The sequence below is a fragment of the Miscanthus floridulus genome, chromosome 11 (assembly GCF_019320115.1).
Source record: "Miscanthus floridulus cultivar M001 chromosome 11, ASM1932011v1, whole genome shotgun sequence".
Lineage (NCBI taxonomy): Eukaryota > Viridiplantae > Streptophyta > Magnoliopsida > Poales > Poaceae > Miscanthus > Miscanthus floridulus.
The window spans coordinates 48,806,996-48,830,381 of NC_089590.1; the positions used below are offsets into that span (position 1 = coordinate 48,806,996).

At 41.2% G+C, this 23,386-nt stretch overlaps 1 protein-coding gene across 2 annotated transcripts; it reads left to right on the forward strand.

Moving 5' to 3' along the window:
- Positions 1 to 19,217: 19,217 nt before the first annotated feature.
- On the forward strand, positions 19,218 to 20,629 carry LOC136490576 (protein AUXIN-REGULATED GENE INVOLVED IN ORGAN SIZE-like). 2 transcript variants are annotated; one of them, XM_066486780.1, is made up of 2 exons: positions 19,218 to 19,356; positions 19,763 to 20,629. In XM_066486780.1, exon 2 carries the CDS (start codon positions 20,008 to 20,010, stop codon positions 20,428 to 20,430), a length of 423 nt encoding a protein of 140 aa, XP_066342877.1. In that variant the 5' UTR covers positions 19,218 to 19,356; positions 19,763 to 20,007; the 3' UTR covers positions 20,431 to 20,629. The 2 variants fall into 2 exon arrangements, with proteins under 2 accessions (XP_066342877.1, XP_066342878.1); XM_066486781.1 differs by having other exon boundaries at positions 19,820 to 20,629.
- The last annotated feature ends 2,757 nt before the right edge of the window (positions 20,630 to 23,386 follow it).

The following is a 23,386-nucleotide window of genomic DNA, read 5'->3' on the forward strand; positions in this document are numbered from 1 at the left end:
CCTATCACTGATCATAAACTTATTCCATGTGCGTCCCTCTCTACAATTAAGCAACACATCCTTAAAATCAAGATCAAGCGCATATTGTTCTTTAATGGATTGAAGACCAAAAATCTAGGCAATCAAGTTGGGACAGCAATGTATATCTTCTAGACAAAGCATCAGCAATCACATTATCCTTCCCTTTCTTGTGTTTGATAATATAAGGAAAAGATTCAATAAATTCAACCCATTTAGCATGCCTACGATTCAGATTATTTTGAGAGCAAAGATACTTAAGAGATTCATGATCAGAATGAATAACAAATTCTTTAGGCCACAAATAATGACGCCACTGTCTCCAAAGAACGAACAAGTGCATACAATTCTTTATCATACTGTGGAATAATTAAGAATAGGACCATGCAATTTTTCACTAAAGTAAGCAACTGGTTTACCATCTTGCATCAAAATATCACCAATGCCAACTCCACTAGCATCACATTCTAGCTCAAAAGTCTTACCAAAATTTGGAAGTTACAGCAATGGTGCATGTGTAAGCTTCTCTTTCAAAGTGTCAAAGGACTCCTCTTGTGCCTCTCCCCAATGAAACACCACTCCTTTCTTCGTCAACTCATGCAATGGGGCAACAATGGTGCTGAAATCTTTGATGAAGCAGTGGTAGAATCCTGCAAGACCAAGAAAACTCCTCACCTGTGTGACGGTTTGGGGAACTGGCCAGCTCTTTATGGCTTCAATTTTCATCTCATCCACCTCAATTCCCTGTGGAGTTACAACATAGCCAAGAAAAGAAACTCAATCTATGCAAAATATGCACTTCTCAAGGTTACCAAATAAACACGCATCACGTAAAGCATTAAAAACAGCACGTAAGTGATCCATATGTTCATCAAAAGACTTGTCATAAATCAATATATCATCAAAGTAAACTACCACAAAATGTCCAATAAAAGCTCTTAAAACCTCATTCATTAAGCGCATGAAAGTGCTAGGTGCATTTGTCAAACCAAAATTCATTACTAACCACTCATACAACTGAATTTGGTTTTAAACGCAGTTTTCCATTCATCTCCAAGTTTCATTCTAATTTGGTGGTAGCCACTTTGCAAGTCAATCTTAGTGAAAATGATAGAACCACACAACTCATCTAACATGTTGTCTAGCCTAGGAATAGGATGACGATACCGAATGGTAATATTATTGATGGCTCTACAATCAACACACATACGCCAAGTTCCATCTTTCTTAGGAACCAAAAGTACAGGAATGGCACAAGGACTAAGGCTTTCATGTACATACCCGCAGTCCAAAAGATCTTGGACTTGCCACTGAATTTCCTTAGTCTCCTCAGGATTGGTTCGATAGACAGCTCGATTGGGCAAGGTTGCTCCCGGAATCAAATCGATTTGATGCTCTATGCCTCTCATAGGTGGCAATCCCGGGGGTATCTTAGCTGGAAAAATGTCCTCATACTCCTGCAAAAGGTTAGTGACAGCAGGAGGTACCGAGCTAACAATATCATCAAGCGAAAACATAGCTCGTTTGCATACCAAAGCATAGCAAATATCATCATCAGAAATTTTAGCAAAGTCACATTTTGTTGCAAGCATAACACCACCCTTCAATTTAATCTCCTCGGCCTTAGAAATAGATGTAGACTTATCCTTTTGAGGTGGGAAAATAGAATTAGCAACTTGCTAATTTTCAGATTGAACATCATTGAAACTAGTAGCGCGTTCTCTATCAGCTTGTACAATTTGAGTAGGGGTCAAAGGTACCAAAGTAATTTTCTTTCCTTTATGCACAAAAGTGTATTTATTACTTCTACCATGGTGTGTAGCATCATTATTACATTCCCAAGGATGACCCAATAAGAGTGAACAAGCTTGCATAGGTACCACATCACAATCAACCGAATCAGCATAAGAACCAATGGAAAATGAAACTCCACAAGTTTGTGTTACCTTTGCTTTACTAGAATCATTTAGCCACTGAATATGGTATGGACGTGGGTGTGGGCGTGTGGTCAAGCCAAGCTTCTTGACCAAATCAGAACTCACCAAATTATTGCAGCTACCTCCATCAATAATGACACATGCTCGATGGTCGCTGATGACGAAGAAAATCTAGAACAAGTTATGGCGTTGTAGCTTCTTAGGTTGCTGGACTTGTGAGCTGAGCACCCGCTGTACAATGATGCTCCTATAGGACGTCGTGGCCTTGTCACCAAGGACTTCGCTGTCCTCCTCATCTACATCTTGGTCTTCTTCATCCTCAATGTCAGAGGTGCTGATGTAACCATCTTCTGTAGCAATATATGCCCACTGACTTGGGCAGTCCTTCTGCACATGGCCAATGCCATGGCAGCGGTGACACTGAATACCCGAAGTGTGTCCCATCGATGCAACAGATGAGGAACTCTTGGTAGGCACCTGCAAAGAATTTTTACCTGAATCTGAAGGTCGTGCGGGAGGTGTCTTAGGTGTAGCAGAAACTCCAGAGGCTGTTAGTCGCTTGATCGCTGGTGGAGACATCTGAAAAGTGGTTGGCTTGGTCAGCCTCAAAGATGGTGCCGAGCGTGGCGTGTATGTGTTGGTGCTGACCTTGCTCTTGCCCTACTGTTCATGCCCCTGCAATTCCTTTTCTATAAGCATAGCAAACTGAAACAACTGGTTGACAGTGTTAAATTCTTTATAATCAACAATGTCCTGAATCTCACGCCTCAAACCTGAATAAAAATGACAAATGGCATCTTCGTTTCCCTCCACAACACTACAGCGCATCAATCCCTTTTGGAGCTCACCATAGTAATCATGTACAGATTTATCTCCTTGTTCTAAGCGCATCAATTTCTTATGCAAGTCTCTATGATATGAAGGAGGAACAAAATAATCACGCATAGCTACCTTAAGTTCTTCCCACGTACCAGGTAAAGCATCCTGTGCAGCTAGCCCATTCCACCAAACAATGGCAAAATCCTTAAACTCACTAGTAGCTTGTCTAACTCTATGCTGCTCAGGTACAAGGTGGGCACTAAACTTTTTTTCTACCGTCATCTCTCAATCAAGATATCCCTCAGCATCATAATAACCCGAAAGAGATGGTATTGTGAACTTAATTTTAGCATAAGGATCATCGGGCACACGGTGATTATTACCTTGATGGTGGTGGTGGACACCACCCATACCTGTCGTGTTGCGGCGAAGACGTTGTCGTAATCTCTCTTGTCGGAGAGCTGCTAGACCTATGTTCCCATTGGCATCATACACCGTGTCTTGATCATCGGTGTTGCTATCGGAGACATCATTGTTGCCTGCCACAAAGGTTTCCAACTCAGTAACCTTGTTAGTTAGCATGGAAATTCACTTGTCCAATCTCTCCATGCTATTGCCAATGTTGAGTTCAATGAGTGCATCAGTGATGACCTTCCTGATGGCCTCATTCATCCTTTTTTGGGCATCCTCTACAACAGCTTGTAGTTGCTCTTGACTAACACACTCATTGAAACCCTTAGGATTATTATCTCCAGTCTGTTCACCTCCTGCCATTGAAAACACAAAAATAGGAACAAATAGGTGAAAGTTATCCCTACCAAATGACTACGTGGTTGCAGTGGTGTCACTTTTTATAGCAAGTGGAAGTGTCTTACCAAGCTCTTACAAAGTTCTTACCAACACAAACAGTGGATGGTACAACCGGTGGCTGGTTCGTGATACCTGTGAGGCAGTGGTACCGAGATTGCAAGGCCCTTTGTCTGTACTGATCTGAAAAGTTTGTGGAGCTTGGAAGGCACACAAAGAGTAATATATATATCTGGCACATAGGTCAGTAACATAAAGTAATGTTGAATTATAGTCCAAAGTACTTGTTCTCGTTGCTGGTCTAAAGTGTTGCAAGTACTAGGTGTGTGACAAAAGTATGGTGGATAGCAAGGTGATAGGTGTGAGAAAAACAAGTATGGTGGATGGAGACAGCAACACAAACAAGGAACCAGACAACACACGCTAACACAGCTCACTTTGGTCTTCTCTATGTGCTCCTATAAATATTGTTCCTCTTTTGCCCCTCTCTTTTTTTTCTATTTTTTGGGCTGTCGTTGTTTTTTTTTTGGGAAATTTCGACTTTTTTCTTTTATTTTTTTATATTTTTCCTTTACTTAGGAGCACAAAAGAAGTAACCACAAAAAATATGAGCTCAAACAAGTGAAAGATGTGGCCTATGGAATTTTTAGAAAACTGGATCAAAATCGATAAAAACCTTGTGACCACGAAAAGAGGATCTTGTGACCACTTTTTGACCAATTTAAAAATCTCCAACCCCAACAAAGTTGAAGATGGATAGATCTGAAATTTTTTTCTGATTGATTTGCATATATGGAACGTCGAAAACGGAGTTCGTATGCTGAAAACTAGACCAGTTTTAAGAACTTGGTTCTGAATTAGAGGACAAAACGGGAACAATGTGTGCAAAATTGGTCACAACAGCCAAGATTTGATGGAAACGATGGGGAAAAACACACGAACTAGACTCTAACATGACCTAACCAGCAACAAGACCTCGACCAGGACACAAACTCAACACGACAGACTCTGAAACTGAAATATGCAAAGGCTATGGCGCGGAAGGTTCTAGGACAGGAAAAACGAGTATGGCACTGGACTATGGGACTGAATGCAAAACACTCAAAACTATAGAATAAAAGTGAACCTAACAGTATACCTTAGCTCTGATTACCACTTAAAGTAGACTGGGGATCCCGATCTTCCATCAGGTGATGGAAACTATCATTGTGGCGAAGAATGACACACCGATCCGACTTCAAATCGAAAGATCGAACCCTGCAATCTTAGCACCACAGCTCCTCTGGTTATCAACTGAGTCACTGGACCAGGTTGACCTCACCAAGAAGGCTAATCCCTGCCTGCGCAACTGAAGAACACAAGCAAGAACAAGAAAGAACGCAACCAAATTACAGATGAATGATTAAACTCACGAAGTTGGGGTCTCACAAACTAATGAATGGCGAAAACTGTTCTTGACAGATTAATCTAAGCAAAACCCAAACCCTAATGGAGGGGGCGGCGGCTGTTTATGAAGACTCTAGGGTCATGCAAGACCCCTGGACACGCCCCTAATGGGCCCAAACTCGATACATGGTCCAACGCACCAAAAGACGGTGTCGCAGCACCCTGGCAGATTCTGGATGCTGACTTGTTTCGATGATTCCCATTGATTCTAAATAGCTTTTGATGTGAAACCATTTGGATTGGCTTCCTTATTAAATTAGCTTTCCATCCATATGTGTATAATTCGAAAACAGGAGTTCCGAATGCGTCCTGGGTGACCAGTTTAAGGCAGACTAGGTCCTAGAGGCCGAGGCAGACTCGAATTCTTGTTGGACTGGGCCTCCAGGCTTGTGTTGGACGTCCTTGCTGGTCATCATCACCTCCACCACATTCCTCTAAGTCCTTCATGACCCTCTCCAATGTTCCTAAGCAAGATAACATCATTAGGTAGTAGTCTATTCTGAAAAGTATGAAAAGTATCGCTTAAGAACGAGCTCACCTCTAAATTGAGTTGTCGCTTTCGAGCCCGGGTCATTGGACCTTGCATGACTGGTTGGAGGATCAGTGGGTACCTCTAAAGAAGTGATGTCCTCATCAAGGCTGAGGGCCACTGACCCTTGATCATTTAGGTTGGGGCACTCTGCTAGCTGTGAAGGTTTCTTCGTCAAGACCTTTGTCATGGATCTCATCCTATAGTGGGTGGGATCGTATACGTGTCCCGTCGGTCTATATTTGGATGGTGGGCATCGTACATGTGGCCACCGCTGTGCGGTGTTGTCTTATTGGTCTGGCATGGCACAGGGATGACATCTGACCAGTTTGAGGTGACTGTTGTCCCCTCGGTCCTTGTGAGGTCATTGCGGCATGCCTACTCTTGTCAGAGCAGACATATTATGCAGCGTTTGATCTCTCCTCATCCTACCCTAGGTGTCGTGATGGGGGAGAGGTCACACATCTTCCATAAGGCTAAGGCAGGAGAAGGGGTCGTGGCCGACCCTTGCCTAGGCGTTGGCTTGACATGCTCATCCTAGCCGGGCCTTGGTCATTCGAGCCATTGTTAACCCGATGGGTTGTGGGCCACGTGGACTGCCAACTAATCGGCGCCTTGAGACACCCCGGGGTCATGACCCCAATACTAATCATTCTAGGTTTGAAGCAAAAAGAATGAAGGATGATGACGCAAGGTATGTCCAGCCATTTATCATGCAACATTTAACTACATCCATCCAAACTTGATTTTTCTACAAAATTTAAGCTGGGGGATAGACTTCTCTAAAAACATCTCTTGCCATGTTGCTAAATTATTTTGGTTGTCTCTACCTTTAAGCCATACTCAATTTGCTAAATAACAATCATGCTCTTTCATCTCCATTTGAATAAATCTCTATAATGCTTTCATGCTACATTTGTCTGCTATAGTATGCTTAAGGTTTGGAGTATGTTCATACATCTTTTAAATTAAGCATGGAGCTTAGTTTAGGGGTGCTGATCATACTTCCAAAGGCTTTTAAATTAAGCATGGTGCTTAGGTTAGAATGTCTTCCTAAATCAAATTAGACGTGGTGTCTAGGTTGATTTTTTAGCCAATAGTATGCTTTAGTAGACAATGGATATTTTATTGCACTAACCCCTGTAGGAACTCTTAATTTAATTTGGGTAAGTCACGAGATGAATTCAAATCAAAGATGAAGCAAGGCACATGATGAACTCCAATAACTTTGTGAAAAGAAGACACAGCTCATTCATCATGAATGGAGGAACTCAAGTTTGCAAATCCAATGAACATCATATCATCAACTAAGAATCAACAAAAATCAAAGAGAGGTTGATGAGAGAAGAACATGCAACTTGCCGCATCCTCATCTCCTGGATCAGATGATGCAAAGAAAAGCTAAATGCAAGGAGATGTCTTGATTAATGGACCTAATAAGCCCTCACCAATAGAAGATCATTTGTGAAAACAAGTCATTGAGGCATAAAACAAAGGGTGAGGCGGAAGGTCCAACAAAATTGCAAGATCGAAGAGTGGAAAGATGGCATGACAAAAGGATGAGAAAGGAAGGGTGCAATCTAGCTGAACAAGGAAAACTTTAAGCAAAAAGGGAAAGACCATATCATGAGTCATCTACCATTCATCATGTGGTGTCATCACTGGTTCAATGATGAAGGTAACATCCTAAGGTAAATGGTCATTATTTAAATAGTTTTCCTTGTTTCGGGTAGGCACATAAATAAGAAACAAACATGTTTGAGTTACAACTTACTTGATCCAATCTAATTAACTCAACATGTCTAGTTCTTTAAGCTTGTTACTAGCACCATTTTCTTGATCTCATAGCCTTAACCAATTGAACTGAAAAGTGCACATCCTTTCTCTAGAAGATGATAATCATAATCTTGTAAAGATTGATACATTATGCATAGATAGACAATCCTTCCATAGGTTAAGAAACTCAACCCTTTTGGCTAAATATACTTAAATGCTACATTCATGCTCAATCTTCTGATCTTATCACCCATGATATAAATGAACAAAGCACATAACATCAACTTCATCTTATTCAATGTGCCTAAGGTTAGAGAGGAATAAGTAAAGCTTTGGTTCTGTTAGGTGTTTCCCACTAAAAGAGCCCATGCACTGGATCTCTACCTTGTTTATATGAGCAAGACACACTTTAGGCAAAGTATGGGAGAGTCAGTTGATTCTCCAAATTTCTACGAGTGTTATGAACATATCAAATAAAAATCAAAACTCAAAATCGAGATGGGTTTGTCAGAAGAAGGTGACATTACCATTAGAGGTGTCACCACAAGAATCCGCATCTTCAGAGCAAACTGAGGTACTTGATCAATGAACTTCACAAAGAGAAGTACAGTTCAAAGGACTTACAACATCGAACCCTCATCGAAAGAGCTAGCTTGGAGAAGTACTCCTGTGTATCCAAGTTAGTATTTTTCCCATTTTGTTTTAGTTTTAGTTTCTTTCAATTAGTAAAAAATGATGAATAAAAAACAAAATAAAAATTTATCTTTGCATTTATAGTAATAATGTGTGATCTAGTAAAATTGAAAACAAAATAAAAAGGTGTGTCTAGTTTGCTTTAATTTGTTTTTAAGAGTTGTTAGCAGAATCAATAAGGAGGACTCAGAATAATCTCTTAAATGGAAATGATGAATAGTTGTTCTATTGTAATCCCTTTCAAGTACCTAGTTTTCAGCCATGAATTCTCTCGAGTTTTGGATAAAATTGTTTTGATATAAGGATTCACTCTGAACCTGAAACTCATGGGTAGCATATGCTTGATCTAAGTTTAGATAATTGATGGATATGATATGAGAAGGTTTGAGCTGTTGTTTATCTTGTTCCAAGTGACACTAAAGTTCTAGAGATTTACCTTTTGAAAAACACAAAAATGCTACATGATGTAGTTCCTGTATGACAAAGCTTGAATTCCCACTAGAGCCATATGTGTTATTTAGGCTAAACTTCCACATATATGTTGCTTGCTTTTGCATTGAGTTTTGTCAAGCTTTGTTGACCCTTATGAGAGATTTGTCATCCTCTTAAAATCAAGTCATGTACACACCACCCAAATATGCACTACTCCTACACTAGGAGTAGGCGTAGAAACATGCCTTTCATCTAGATCCACCCAAAAATATTTTACTCCTAGACTAGGAGTGAACACAAAAATATGCTTGATAGGTTTTTTATCCATCAAATAAATGCTCCAAGTTTTTGTTGCTATCTCTCAAAGTTTTATTGCAGAAAAGAGGCATGGGCTATGCAAAAGTTATTCATAAAAAAGAGAGAAAAGAAAAAAAGAGTTGAGAAAAAAATGGACAAGTGTCCGAGATATTCAAAACAATGGGCACCCAGATGCCCGTCTAAAAAAGAGATGAATAAGATAGCCTCTATTCTCTAACAAATGTTTCCAAGTTTTAAAAGAGAGATAAGTTTTTAAGGAGCAAAGTAGAATTAGGTTAGCCACCATATATTCCACACACATGCACATCTTGATTTGATTGTATGACTCAACTATCTTTGGATCCGTTGTTTGAATTTACAATATATGCTATTGCAAGTATACTCTAGCTTCCTCCCTACCTATGAACTCCACATAACCTTTAGTGGTAGGAAAAGAAAAAGGCATAACATCTTTATTGCCTTGGTGAGGATCCACAAATACCATATATATTGAGAGACTTGAGTGTGTCATACAATGGAATCTCTGAGTTTTATTTTGAAAATTTATAAAAACTCTAGAACAATGGTGGAACAAAGAACTTGAGACATTGTGCTTGACTTAATCGTTCTGTCTTTCAATTGCTCAAGACCCAAGTGAAGGCTAAGAAGCCCCATGGTTGAAAGAAATATGGGATAAGTTTGGAAGTCAGATCAGTTTATTCTAATCCAGAGGAGAATTCTTGATTGAACACATGTGTACTTTTGAGGCGTGAAAGCATTGTTGCAACTCCTAATCCATTGTTCAAGTTTAACTTTGCTCAGGGACTGGCAAAGGGTAAGCTTGGGGGAGCTTGTTGATGGTCACTAACATTAATTATAAACCATCAACATAACCTACATATATACTTAATTCCATCACCAAACATAGGTTTAGGGGTTTAAACTAACAAATTCTATAAGTTTTGGTGAATCTATATTTTCTACAGAGTTTATTCAGAAAACCGTCAAGGTGGACCTATATGTCAGAATTAATCATGCTTATTCGCAACATAAATAGCACAAGAAGGATCTAGAAGACACCAGAAGATACCACACAATGGCGGAGGGCGAGAAGCCGCTAGGTGGGACCGATTGGTCCTACCTATATACCGGCCAGCCCTCTAGGCTCACCACTTAGTCTCCCATTGCTACGTCGGTTCTCTACCACCTTAAAGATCGCATCTACGCCGTTTATTTAAGTTGGTTTGATTCGAGGGTCTAGAATTGATGCTACCCCCTATATATGCGGCCCTATACCTCCCTCCAGAGAGCCATCCTAAAACCCTAATTCATGTCCTCCTCATCAGGATTAGAGCCAGGAATCAAGAGAAGATTAGTCCTCCATAGGATTTAGTCTTATAAATAATAGTGAGATAGAGTGTGAGGGAAGAGTTTGGAGGAAGTGCTAGACTATCGGTGCTCTCTCTACGGCTTGTACCTTGGCGGAATCAAGTTCTACTTGAGCTTGCTTCTGAGACTTCTCTGGTAATCAACTTCTATTTCAAGTAAGCATCTTGTTTATATTTCTCATCAGGATCATGACTCTTTTGAGTGGTTTATTCTCTTCCTAGGGGGAGTAAAGTATTAATCATAAGTGTAAGTGTGGTGCTTAGACTTGGGTTAATCATGGATGCACCCTGCATTCTAGATTGGTGGTAGATCGTGAAGTAGCATTAGAACGCAAGTGTGACACATTCAGTTGAGTCCTCTGTAGTCCACCTCCCATTTGTAGGCCAAGTAGGACCTAGTTATGAAAGGAAAGCATACTCTGCTGGTGTCTTTCCCTAGTAATATCCCTAGTTAAATAGTAGAAGACATAGCTTACTAAAGTTAGAACTAGAGAACCTTAGTTATCCTCTCTACGCTCCTATTTATCCTAACCTTATTGCTACCCTTAGTTAAGTTAGATAGTAGTTAGTCTCACATGTTTCCTTATGGATACGATACTTCGAATACTTCTGGGTGAAAGCTAAAGTGGTATCCATGCGCTTGTGAATTTATCTGTGTGCGTTAATAAATACCAACTCCAGCGCTACTCAAGTAAGATGATGGTAGCATCCAAAAGACATGAGGATTTATACTGGTTTAGGCTGGAGCCCTACTTCTAGTCTTAGAGATGATCGAGTGCATGTTCCTCACTTGAATGCTCTGAAGATCTTATAATGGGGGGGGTGCAAGAATAGTGGAAGAGGATGGAGAGCTAGAGCTAGGAGATGGACTACCTGAAGAGAAGCTCTAGGAGCCCTACTACTTTGGAGAATGAATGAAATGGTAGAGGATGTGAATCATGTCAAGAGGGGTGCCCTGGTTGCCCTTATATAGAGTTCGGGGCTAGGGCGCGTACAAAGCAATAGGTTCTCCTGACCTGAGGGGTCATGAGCCTGAGGGAGGGCCTAGCTAACTTGGCTTGCAAGCTATGCCATCTTGTGGAGCATGTTTGGGCATGGCTATCATCATGGTCTTGTGGCCATGTTGTGGCATGGTGTGGCAGTGGTGCTACTATGTCGACCATGGTGTCACTATAGGCATGATGGTAGTTCACCAACCATCCTAGGCAACATGTTCTCCACCGTGGTCTTCGTCACCATCTCCTAGGTTTCGTGGGGCATCATACAGGAGTTGGCAGCCGCCCCTAGGTCGTTGGTTGCCTTGTTGTCTTAAGAAGTGGGGGGGGGGGCATGATCCCTATCATTGGGGTTGTGGTTCCTGCAAACTTGGATGGACTCTAAGTCAAGGCCCTCGTCATGGATCCCATACCATAGTGGGTAGGATCATACCCTCATATTATCAGACCGTATTTGGCCTGATGGTCATCATACCTGTCAGTCTCTGCTTTGGGCAGTGCTATCTTGTTTGTGTAGTGTGGCACTAGGGATGGCGTCTGACCGGACTGAGGTATTAGTGTGGTGTGCTCATTCTTATAAGAGCAGGCAAGCTTGGCGGCGCTCAGCCTCTTCCCGTTCCTCCTAGGGGTCAGGATAGAGCAGAGGTTGTGCGCCCTTCGAGCACCATGTGGCTAAGGCATAAAGAAGGGGTTTGGTTAACCCCGGCCTTAGCGTCCCGCTTGGTTCACTTGGCTTAGCTAGGCCTCGATCATTCAGGATTTTGCTAACCGATGTGTTGTGAGCTGCTTGGCCTGTTAACTAATCGGTGCCTTGAGGCACCCTAGGGCTATGACCCAGACAGTTAGCAACTTGCTTGCTAGCTTGACATGCACTACAAAGCATGTCCTTCTCAAATTTCACATCCTTCAAACCTCTCACCAACTCATTCTTCATTAACTTCTTGACTGAGCTCATCCCAACATGTGCAAGTCTTCTATGCCAAAGCCACCCAAGTGATGTTTTAGTGAATAAGCATGTCTTCAAGTTAGCATGTTTGGGGGCGAAGTCAACTAGATATAGATTGTTGTATCTAAAGCCTATGAATATCACTTGTTCATTATCCTTCTTTGATACAACCACTTCTTTCTCGGTGAATAAGCATTGAAAGCCAAGATCACACAATTGTCCAACAGATAGCAAATTGAAGCTCAATGAAACAACATATAACACATTTGAAATTGAGTGGTCATTTGATATTGCAATTTTGCCCAACCCTTGTACTTTGCCCTTTGAATTGTCACCAAATGTAATCTTTTATTGACAATCCACTTCTTCATCTAGTGAGGTGAATATACAAGGATCACAGGTCATATGTTGAGTACAACCACTATCAATAACCCAATGACTTCCACCGGTCTTGTAGTTCACCTACACATACAAGAGATCAAGCTTGTTGTTTAGGAACCCAAACTTGATGAGGACCCTTGACTTTTTCAACTAGTGACTTAGCAACCCAAATTTGCTTATACCTATTCTTGTTTGGTGGACCTAAGAACATAACTTTCATCTTTCCACTAGAATCCTTTTTAAGCAATGTAGTGAGCATTGAAAGCAAAGGGTCTAGCATGCTTGGGCAAGGGTTGTGGTGGTGGAGTTTCACACTCATGAGCAAAGTGACCTTCTTGTTCACATTCAAAGCATCTCTTTGGCTTAGGCTTTGACTTTTATTGTTGTTGATGTTGAGCTTGAGCTTTCTTCTCTTCATTTACCAAGAATCCAATACCACTTCTATCCATCTTCATCACTGGTGTTCATTAGTAACTCACTTTGAAGATATTGGCCTCTTGTGAACTTGCTCAAACCGGTCTTGAGATATTCCTTCTCCAACTTGAGTTTCTTGTTCTCTTCTCTAAGTTCATCATGAGTTGATAGCTTCTCAAGATCCTTTTCCAACTTGAGCCTTTTGTTTTCTTCTCCAAGCATCTCATTCTCAAGAGCCATATCATGATCATTGTCAAAGTTCTCTATCACAATTGTGTTGGTGGTTGATAGCTTTTCAAGATCCTTCTTGAGCTTTTCATTCTCACTCTTGAGTTTGACATAGTCATCATAGTTGTCGGACTCAACCACTTTCTTACCTTTGCTACTAGAACCTTGCTCAATGCTCTCAACAATTAAGTCATCACATGATGTGGCTATATCAATCTTAACAACATTGTTAGTAGTATCATGTGGCTCATTAGATAAAAACTCATGAGAGAGAACAAGATTGTCATGATTAATCTTGAGATTGGTGTACTCTCTTCTTTTAGCAAGTTGTAACTAGTGATGAGCTCATTATGTATCCCCTTAAGTTTATCATATTTTTCTCTAAGCTCCTTTTTAGAGGTTTTGAGCTCCTTGAGTTGGGATGACACAATTTTATTTTCTTCTCTAAGATCATCACTAGCTTTTTTGGCTATGTCATACTTAGCTAAGAGTGAATCATTCTCAAGTTCTAGCTTCTCATTTTTGGCTCTTGTCTTTCTAATGATTTTAGTATATTGATTTACTAATTTGACAAGATCATCATATGAAGGTGATTCAAATTCTTCATCACTATCACTACCATTATCATTATCACTAACATTGTCATCACCACTACTATCATCATCACTTTGTACCTTTCGTGCACCCTTGGCCATGAGGGATAGGTGTGTAGAGGATGATGGCGACGGTGGCGGTGGAGATAGTGAAGAATTAATCACAAGAGCGGCCACCTTCTCCTTCTCATTATCACTTTCATCACTGGATGAGCCACTTGATGATTCAATGTCCAGTGAGTCAATCACCAACTAATATAAGCCTTGCCATTCTTCTTCTTACGATATTCTTTCTTCTTGCCATCCTTCTTCTTGTATGGCTTATTCTTCTTCTTCTCTTCATCATCATCACTTGAGTCATCTTTCTTGCCCTTGTACTTCTTGAACTTGTCTTTCTTGGGTTTGGGGCATTGATGAGCTAGATAACCAAGATCTCCACAATTGTAGCAATCCATTTCGAAGATGGGCTTCTACTACTAGTGAAGAATTTCTTCTTCTTGCCATCAAGCTTGACACCATTCTTGTTTAGCTTTTGAGCATCTTGGCAGTTCTTCTCACCATGAGAGCAAGACTTGCATCATCAACTTCATCATCACTTGAACTATCATGAGCAATTTTCTTTGCTTCTCTTCTCTTGGCAAGCCTTGAATGCCAAATCTTTCTTCTTTGAGGATGAAGATCCCTCTTGAGGGGTGATGTGCATGTACATCTCATGTGCATTGATCTTCCCCAATATTTGAGTTGGTGTAGTGGTAGAAAGATCACCTTGATGAAGCACCATCACAATATGCCCATATTTGTCGATGGGAAGGACACTCAAGATCTTTCTCACAACATCAGATGGTTGCATTTGAGTGAGTCCAAGCCCATTGACCTCCTCTTCAAGAATATGCAAGCGAGAATACATTTCATTAGCACTTTCACTAGGAAGCATTTCAAATGAATTAAGCTTCTTCATCACAAGGTGATAGTGTTCCTCACGCTCACTCTTGGTTCCCTCATGGAGTGCACAAATGTCCGACCATAGTGTATGGGCATCTTTGTGATTCCGCACATGGTTAAAGATGTCCTTGCAAAGGCCTCTAAAGAGGGTGTTTCTAGCCTTTGCATTCCACCTCTCATAGTTTGCCTCATCACTAACAAGGTTGGCAGGGTCCATAGGTTTTGAAAAGCCTTGTGCTATGGCTCTATACACTCCAACATCTATAGCCTCTAGGTATGTCCTCCATGTGAATTTTCTAGTAAGGAAAATCATCTCCCTCAAAGATGAGAGGGGGTCCATCCCCATGGGACATCTTGCTCTAGGCGGTTAAGCCTAATTCAAGGAGCATGAGGCTCTGATACCAATTAAAAGGATCAAGATGCCCAAGAGGGGGTGAATTAGGGCTAATTCTAAATTTCTTGTAATTATTAACCCCTACACTTAGCCCATTTCACCCCCATGTGCCTAAAAGTGTTTCTATTGTTCTACCACACAAAAGTTTTGCACCCTAGGTTCTAATCCTACTCTAGCATGACAATTCTAAGAATGTAAAGGACATGAATTTAATTGGTCAAATGTAAATGTTCAAAGTAAAAAGAGGGAGAGGAATGTGGCAATGTTTTTATGAGGTATCAGGAGAGTTGCCACTCCCCACTAGTCCTCGTTAGAGCACCCACGCAAGGGTGTAGCTCTCCCTTGATCCACGCAAGAATCAAGTGCTCTATATGGGCTAATTCTTCAAGACTCCATCATGGTGAATCTCCCACAACCGCTCACACCATGACTTGGGTCATCCATAAGCTCCGCTGAATGATCACCAAGCTTCCAATCACCACTGAGCCATCTAGGTAATGGCGATCACCAAGAGTAATAAGCACAAACTCTCACTTGACCCAACCAAGACTAATGAGAATAGTGGATGCACACTTGCTACTCTCTATGCACTAATGAGGTCCTTAATCTTGGATTAGCAAATCTCAACAACCCCACTAGGCTCTTGCTCTTCCTTGCACACCAAATGGATTCCTCAACTAAACAAATGGGCAAGAGAGCCTCAATGCACGAGATGGAGGGGTATAGATAGCCCCAAGGGATGGAACTAGCCATTGGCCCTCTACTCAACTTTTTTGGGGTCACCAGATAGCAAGGTGGCACACCACCACCCCCTGTCCCAGTGCCACCCCAATGGCTAGTTTTGAACTAGCCGTTACTAGACTAGCACCGCCACTCCATGGGCGGTGACCAAGCCCCTGAAATACCCCTCTCTGGATAAAAATGGCGGTGGCACCACCACCCCAGGGGTGGTGCCCTATCCGGTGCCACCAAGGCCTAGGGTGCTCTCTAGAGAAAAGTGGCGGTGGCACTGCCACCCCAGGGACGGTACTCTATCCGATGACAACCCTAGAGTACCTAGCCTCAGGATAAAAGGGGTGGTGGCACCACCACCCCCATGGCGGTGACCAAGGCGGTGCACACTGCCCTATCTACTACCACCAGCAGCGCAAACCTCCGATTTGATTGCCATTTCAAATCGCTTTCCAATCTTTCGATGATCTTGGGCTTCTTCTGAGCTACCTAGCACTAGATTTAATAAATGTGCACCACATTCTTCTCACTAAACATGCCTAGGTCAAGCTACCCATCCATGCCCCCCTTTATAGTACGGCCAAAGAAAAAACAAAGTCCAACAACTAATCTAAGTGTCTCTCAAAACCAAACGACAATTATAACTAGTCTGTCCTTAACCTTGTTGTACATCCTTTTAAAAACCAAAATGATTTCCATCGATAGGGGCATGAAGACCATAATTGCCCAATCAATCACCATTACCATGACCTAACTTTAATTGCCTCTACAAAGCACAAGTTAGTCACAGTAACATTATAAAGTCATTAATCACCGAAACCCAACTAGGGGCCTAGATGCTTTCATCCCTATTTGTGGTGAAGCTGACGGGGTTCCTTTACCCTGCATGTCATCACACATGTGAACGTACAGTTGTTGTTAATTTGTATAAGCCTCCGCTACTCATATGTCTATGTCCCAACAAATATAGTAATAGTAAGAATATTTTCAACACAAAAGTTCTCTCAAACAAGAGAAAGAAACATACATTTTACATATATAGATTTAGAATATGTTCCCTATGCTAACCGGGTTCATTAGTTATGGTCAACAATCAATACGCGCCGCAAGATACATTGGTCAAGGTTTCATAATCACCTTATCCCACACAAATCTTTCGGCTGATGGTTTTTTCGGCTGATAAGCCGGCTAAAGCCGTTTTGTTGTGAGAGAAAACTACTGTACCATGGCTGATAAGCCAGGTTGATAAGTTCAACCGAACAGGGCGAACCTATAACGATTTTTCACTTCCCTTATGAAAAATCAATTATATCATAGCGTTTCCGGAGGCGAATATACTTTAAATTTTGCTTGTGAGGTATGTGTTCGCGAATAATTAGCAATATGTAGGGGTGGAGGTAGAACTGCTGCTACAGTAGTGTTGTAGCTCCGGTCCATCATCAACAATCCTCGTTAACCACGCTCCGCTAAGTCATAGCCTAAAATCATGGCTTAGCCAAAGTCGAGCACCAATGTTGTCTGGCTAGCACATCACTTGTCATCCTACCTTATCTAAATGTGGCTTCACCATTCACGGTCTCAATCCAAATAAGCCCTTAGCTTCGATGGTGCATTACTTAAAGTACACTTGACACCCAACGGTTAATGATTCATCTATATAGTTTGCTTCAATCCCCATGGCTTAGAATAGAGACATTGCTACCAAAGCATTAGGCTTAGACATCATGAGACACACCCTAGTGCCACTACAACCATTTGATTCGCCATAGATTAAGTGCTTGTTTGATGGGCTAAAAGAAAGGTCAATCGAGGTGTAGGCTAAAACTAGCAATTAGCCATCCAAGCATTGGAGGCTAATAGTAGGACTATTTTTTTGTTTACATATTTCTAGCCATTAAGCTATTAGTCGGCTAATAACTTGAGCTAGTAACTTAAACTAACTCTGTGTCCAGTCCCGGATTGTAAACCGTTTTGACATTTTTTAATTTTTATGCTATGCATCTTAATATATGTCGCGTTTGGATGCATAGTAAAAATTGTGTTAGTTGAGAAGACCAAACAATTTATAATTTTGAATGGTGTGAGTACTAGTACTATAAACTATAAGAAGTAAGCGCATCTATAATATAAACAGGCTCTAGAGGGAAAACACCATTAATTACTCTATTAGGACAGACCCACGCCTATCACTATCACCACCGTTGAAATATATATCCGCGATAATCGGTCTGTTCGCTGGTTGGTTTCTCAATTGGTTTAAGCTGATCGGTGCTGGTTTATTGTGAGAGAAAAATACTATTAGCTAACTAGTTTGGGCTGAATGAAATCAGCAAGCGAACAGGCCCAATGATTCTCCCAGATTATAGTTCCTCGCTTTGCCGAGACACGGCAAAGGCCAGCTGCTAACCACGACTTGTCTAATAATCCCTCCCTGGACCATAGATGATTAAATTAAACTAAACTAGTACAGCGTCCCTAGATTTCCGGCAGAATTAACAAAACCGCGGGCAGGAGAGCCGATGCCTGCCGATGCGTTTCTCCTTAAAAGTTTAGGTCATATCTTATTGAATGTTTAGATACATATATGAAGTATTAAATATAAACTAAAAATAATTAATGATATAGTTTGCGATTAATTTGTAAAACGAATCTTTTAAGCCTAATTAGTCAATGATTTGATAATATGATACTATCATAATACATGTGTTAATGATAAATTAATTAAGTTTAATAAATTCATCGTCTTAGATTCTATAATTTTTTTTTATTAATATTGTGTGACACCGAATTGACATGCTGGAACTTTAGGTCTGGATTTAAATAAGGCCAAAGAAAGCCGGAGCGGAGCTGGCTACCTGCTGAGGCAGCAGCTATGGCAGGCAGGGGTGGGGGCCGCCGGGCGCATAGTAAAACCCGAGGAAATGACAGATTGGCAGCGAGAAGCACGTCCGAGAGGGCAGGCACAGGCAGGCAGGCGGGCAGCGATTCAGCGGTGGTGGCCAGGGGAGCTGGATCCCGTCGGAAAGCACGCCCTCCCCTCTCCGCCCTCCTGCATAATAAGGGGGTATTGGATTCGGTAGCCGCTTCTAAAATTTATGTCATATTAAATATTTAAATATTAATAAAAAATATTAAATATAAATTAATTATAAATTCAATTATATAAATGAAGACTAATTTATAAGATGATTTTTAAGCTTAATTAATCTATTATAAGCATATGTTTATTGTAGCAACATGTTATCAAATCATAGATTAATTAGGTTTAAAAGATTTATCTTGTAAATTAATCACAAGTTATATAATTAGTTTTATAATCAGTCGAGTAACCAAACAGCGCCTAGATTCGCCGACCATCGCCACAACTTGCACGGGGGGCCGATGACTACTTGCGCCAGATGCACTGCATCGGTGCCTCCAATGTTCAACCCCCTCTGTCCTCGCCTCTCTCTCTCTCTCTCCTGCCTGTCTTTGGCTGTCTGCGTCTGTGTGTCTCCATCGTCGCTGCGTGTATCAGGTTGACGGCCAGTCACAGGATCGGTTCCTCAATCCTCATGCTATGCTGCGTCAATCGATCTCACCGTACCAGGTATGCTGCTGTTAGTACGATCGATCGCAGTCTATGCCTTTGCTCGATGCCGATGTTTATTTGCATGTGATCAGTGATCGTATGTATGCCCCTCCCATGTCGAGCAGTATACCTTTTTTACTTGATACTAATATCGTCCTATATATACTCCACGCTTATTAGTTCACTGATATATATATATATAATGATTGCTGGGTTGAGAACTATATATGGTGGGTGCTCGATCTCTTCCTTTTATATTCTTTCAGCTAATAAAGGGTTGGTCTAGCTCTTTTCTGGAAGAACAAGGAATTGGGTGCCTTTTGCCTCCTACCTTACGAGTTTTTCTTCACTTTCTCTATGGCTTTTACCAGCTTTAATTTCCTGCTGATAAAGTAATTTACACGTATGTCTTACGCTTAAGCAGGTGCCGATCATCGTGTCGCTTCATGTGCTGATGACATATTTTTCGCCGAAACTGCAGTGCTAACTAGATCTGGCCTGATTCGGCGATCGAGCAGTCAGAGTTCATGAGATTGAGTGCTTCAGCTCCAAGACTGCAGGCTACCTAGCAAGCTGTGTGCACTGCATGCGTGCCTTGGACTTGAAGACGGCACACGCAAAGGGCAAGGTATCGACTGAGCCGAACGCTCTGGTCCGGGTCCGATCCTCATGTTCTTGAGCCCCAGAAACGATGAGCACCGGCCGGAGGACATCCAGCAGCTGATCAACAGTGCCACTAGTAGCCCCAACCGCAGTAGTCCATCCGCCGCGCCCAGCGACATGGAGAGCGGCGGCGGCGGAAGCGCGTCCTCGTCGCGCGCTTCGACGTCCGACCAGAGGGCCGCCCACAGGGAGGAGGAGCGGGAACCTCCTAGCCTCTGGTCCAGGTACTTCTCGCTCCCGGTTCTGCTGCTCGTCGGCGTCACCGCGTCGCTGGTGATCCTCCCGCTCGTGCTCCCCCCGCTACCGCCGCCGCCGTCGATGCTGATGCTGGTCCCGGTGGCAATGCTGGTCTTGCTGCTCGTGCTGGCGTTCATGCCGACGTCGTCGAGCGTCCACGGTGGGAGTGGGACGGGGCCGACCTACATGTAGATAATCGCATTATCGTTTTTTTTTTCTCTCTTTCCTTTGCCCTTTCGCTTGGATTTTGTGATAGAGAGAGGTCATGGGATGGATCAATAGGTCCTCAGCTTCTGCACTTCTCAATCGTACAATGTCTCTGTTCGGCTAATTAATTTGCGTAGTTTATACCGCGAGTATATATATGCTTATACTAGTCACAGTAAATTCAGAGAACGTTAAATCTTTTTTTTTTTTGATTTGTTCAAGTTCTCATCATTTATGCACTCTGATATGATATATTCTAGATACAACACACAACATTTGGTTGGTTTAACAAACTACACTACTACAGTTCTTTCACCGGACGGGTCTACAAATTCAGACTGTTACATGTAAATTTCCAAGGCCATATATATCAATTTCCAGGTGGGTAGGTGATCGACCGTGTGATACATAGGCGAGCGAATACTACCAGCTCACCATGAAGAAAAAAATAATACTTTTTTCTGATGATAAATAATGTATATTGCATTTTCTTTTTCAAAGGCATTACACGTGCAGACCTCTTGTTAACGTAATACTGTAATAATACACTCACGACCTCCTTTCACCAGCGAACAAATGTCATCACCGCCGAAATCATCCTTCACTGTCGGTTTATTATCTTTGTTGGTGAAAGTGGTCGGTGATGAAAAGCTCACAATCTTCGGATCAAACACAGCACCATTGTGATGAGTTTTTCATCACCGCCGTCCGCCTGCGGACCTTATCAAGGATTTGTCTATTATCACCATTGGATCAAACCCTTAGTGCTTTAACCATTCGGCTGGGCTCACCTCGAGTCCAAAGTCAAATATTTTCATGCTTGAAAAAAGTATTTTACCTTATTTTTGGGAAAATATTGATAGTAGGCAGTCTGAAAGGCCTATCGTAGATCGTTATAGTTTTGCATTCGATGCCAAGAGAAAGAGTCATTTTACGTTGCTTTTAACACCGTTACCTTGTCGAACTAAGGGAAGGGTCAAGAACCAAAACGAAATTCGTTTATGGCCAAATAAACAAGTTTAATTGAAAAAGGACCAAGAAACTATGCACAGCTTTTTTTTAAGGCCAAAGAACTAATTTTCTCACGTAACTTTCTCATGCCTTTGCCTTAGGGCAAAATGCACGTCCGTAGAGCTGCCTACAATATCAATCGTTGAGATATCATACTTGTACAAAACAGAAAGGCATTGGATCGGAATTCTGTATTGAATAATATACTCTCCCTACATTAAAAAAATATGATTTTTATTTTTTGAGAAGTCAAATAATTCTAATTTAAAGTAATCTGTAAAAAATATCACTGCTATTTATGATATCAAATAAATATCATCAGAATAGTCATAAAACATATTTTTAAAAATGTTTAGAAATATAAATATTAATACTATTTTTATAAATTTAATCAAATTTTAAAATTTTGAATCATCCAAAATCTAGAATTGTATTTTTTTCGATGGAAAGGAGTATATTATAGGTTAGTAGCTGTTTCCAGTGGAGCAGCAGTGGTCAAGGTCCATTGTTTAAATACTTTTTTAGGCCGATCTACTGGATGCAGTTCCAATCCATGCCTCAAGAGAGGTCTCATTCTGTGCTTTTTCAAAATTAACTGCCCACCTAGATTCAAGTCCTCTTGATACGAGTGCTCGTATTTTTCTGTATTATTCTAGGATTTAACGGCGCTATGCTTTCAGTGGTAGGTGACGTCCCCGTCAATACAGCGAGTCGCCTGCGGTGACTTCATGAATTTCAAGATCTACCGGCTCGGTCCTTCGGAGGTGCTCATAGGGATAGGGTCTACGTATGTATGTTCATAGGGGTGAGTGTGCATGCATGTGTTGGCGTCTACGTTGTACTGTGTAATTCTCAAAAAAAAATCTCTAAAAAAATACCATGGCTGAAAAATCATAGCTTTATGGTCCACTACTAACATTATTTCTGATAAATCAAAATAATCCTATTTACATAATTTTTCCAAACCACGAAACAATGAGAATGTCTATTGTACAATCGTGTGTTTCAGCAAAAGCTAGCACATGGTTGTTTTCTGACTGCAAAACACATGATTTGTAATAGAGAAAAAATCATGTGTTTTAGCACAAGCTAGCACATGGTTGTTGGTTGCCTACAGAACACATGATTTCCAACAGAGAAGAAACTGTGTGTTTGAAAACAAGCTAGCACACGGTTGTTGGCTGCCTCTAAAAGAATGAATTTTTAAAGAAGGCCCACGCAGAGGAAAATATGTTGTAATTTCTATGCAACTGAAGAGTAAAACAGTACAACCCATTAACTAAAATGACAAAATGGCCCATTAAACAGCAGCAACCCATAAGAAAAGTTCAAAACCATGAATACATAGGAATATAGCAGATAGACTTGGGAGACAAGCAAAGCAAAAAAACATATCTGTTGTGCGTGGGGAAAGCCTCTGCTCTGCTCACGCAGAGCAGGGAAAGGAGCTGACATCATATTGCAAAGAAGAAGAACAGTAAATTTTAAGAAGAAGCACTACCAGACTGATTCATAACTCATCAGCAAAGGTTAGTATCCCAATCTTTTGAATCAACTTTCTGAAAAAAGCAAAAAAAAAAATATCAACTCTGATCAAAGACTAGGAGAATGTAGATCCATGGAAAGGACATTCAGGATGACAAAGATGGCATGATGCTTGTGCTTGCTACAATAGCAGGGCATGTCCCTGGTTGCTTAGTGTGCACAAGAAGCAGGTCCAGCACTTGGGGGTTGTGATGTAGTCTAAAGGTACAAACAAGCCTACAGAAATAAAAAGAAACCAAGATAAAAGCCTACTAGCTTTTGCACCATCTTACAAAACCACCTATGGTGTACATAGAAATAAAGACAAACTGGCACACAACCACACAAGTATGACCAAAAACCTTGATGACTCATACCTTCACATACAACATTGTGTAGAACTACG

Excerpts from the sequence above, each read along its gene's own strand:
- LOC136490576 (XM_066486780.1), top strand. The coding sequence starts at position 20,008 with ATGTTCTTGAGCCCCAGAAACGATGAGCACCGGCCGGAGGACATCCAG.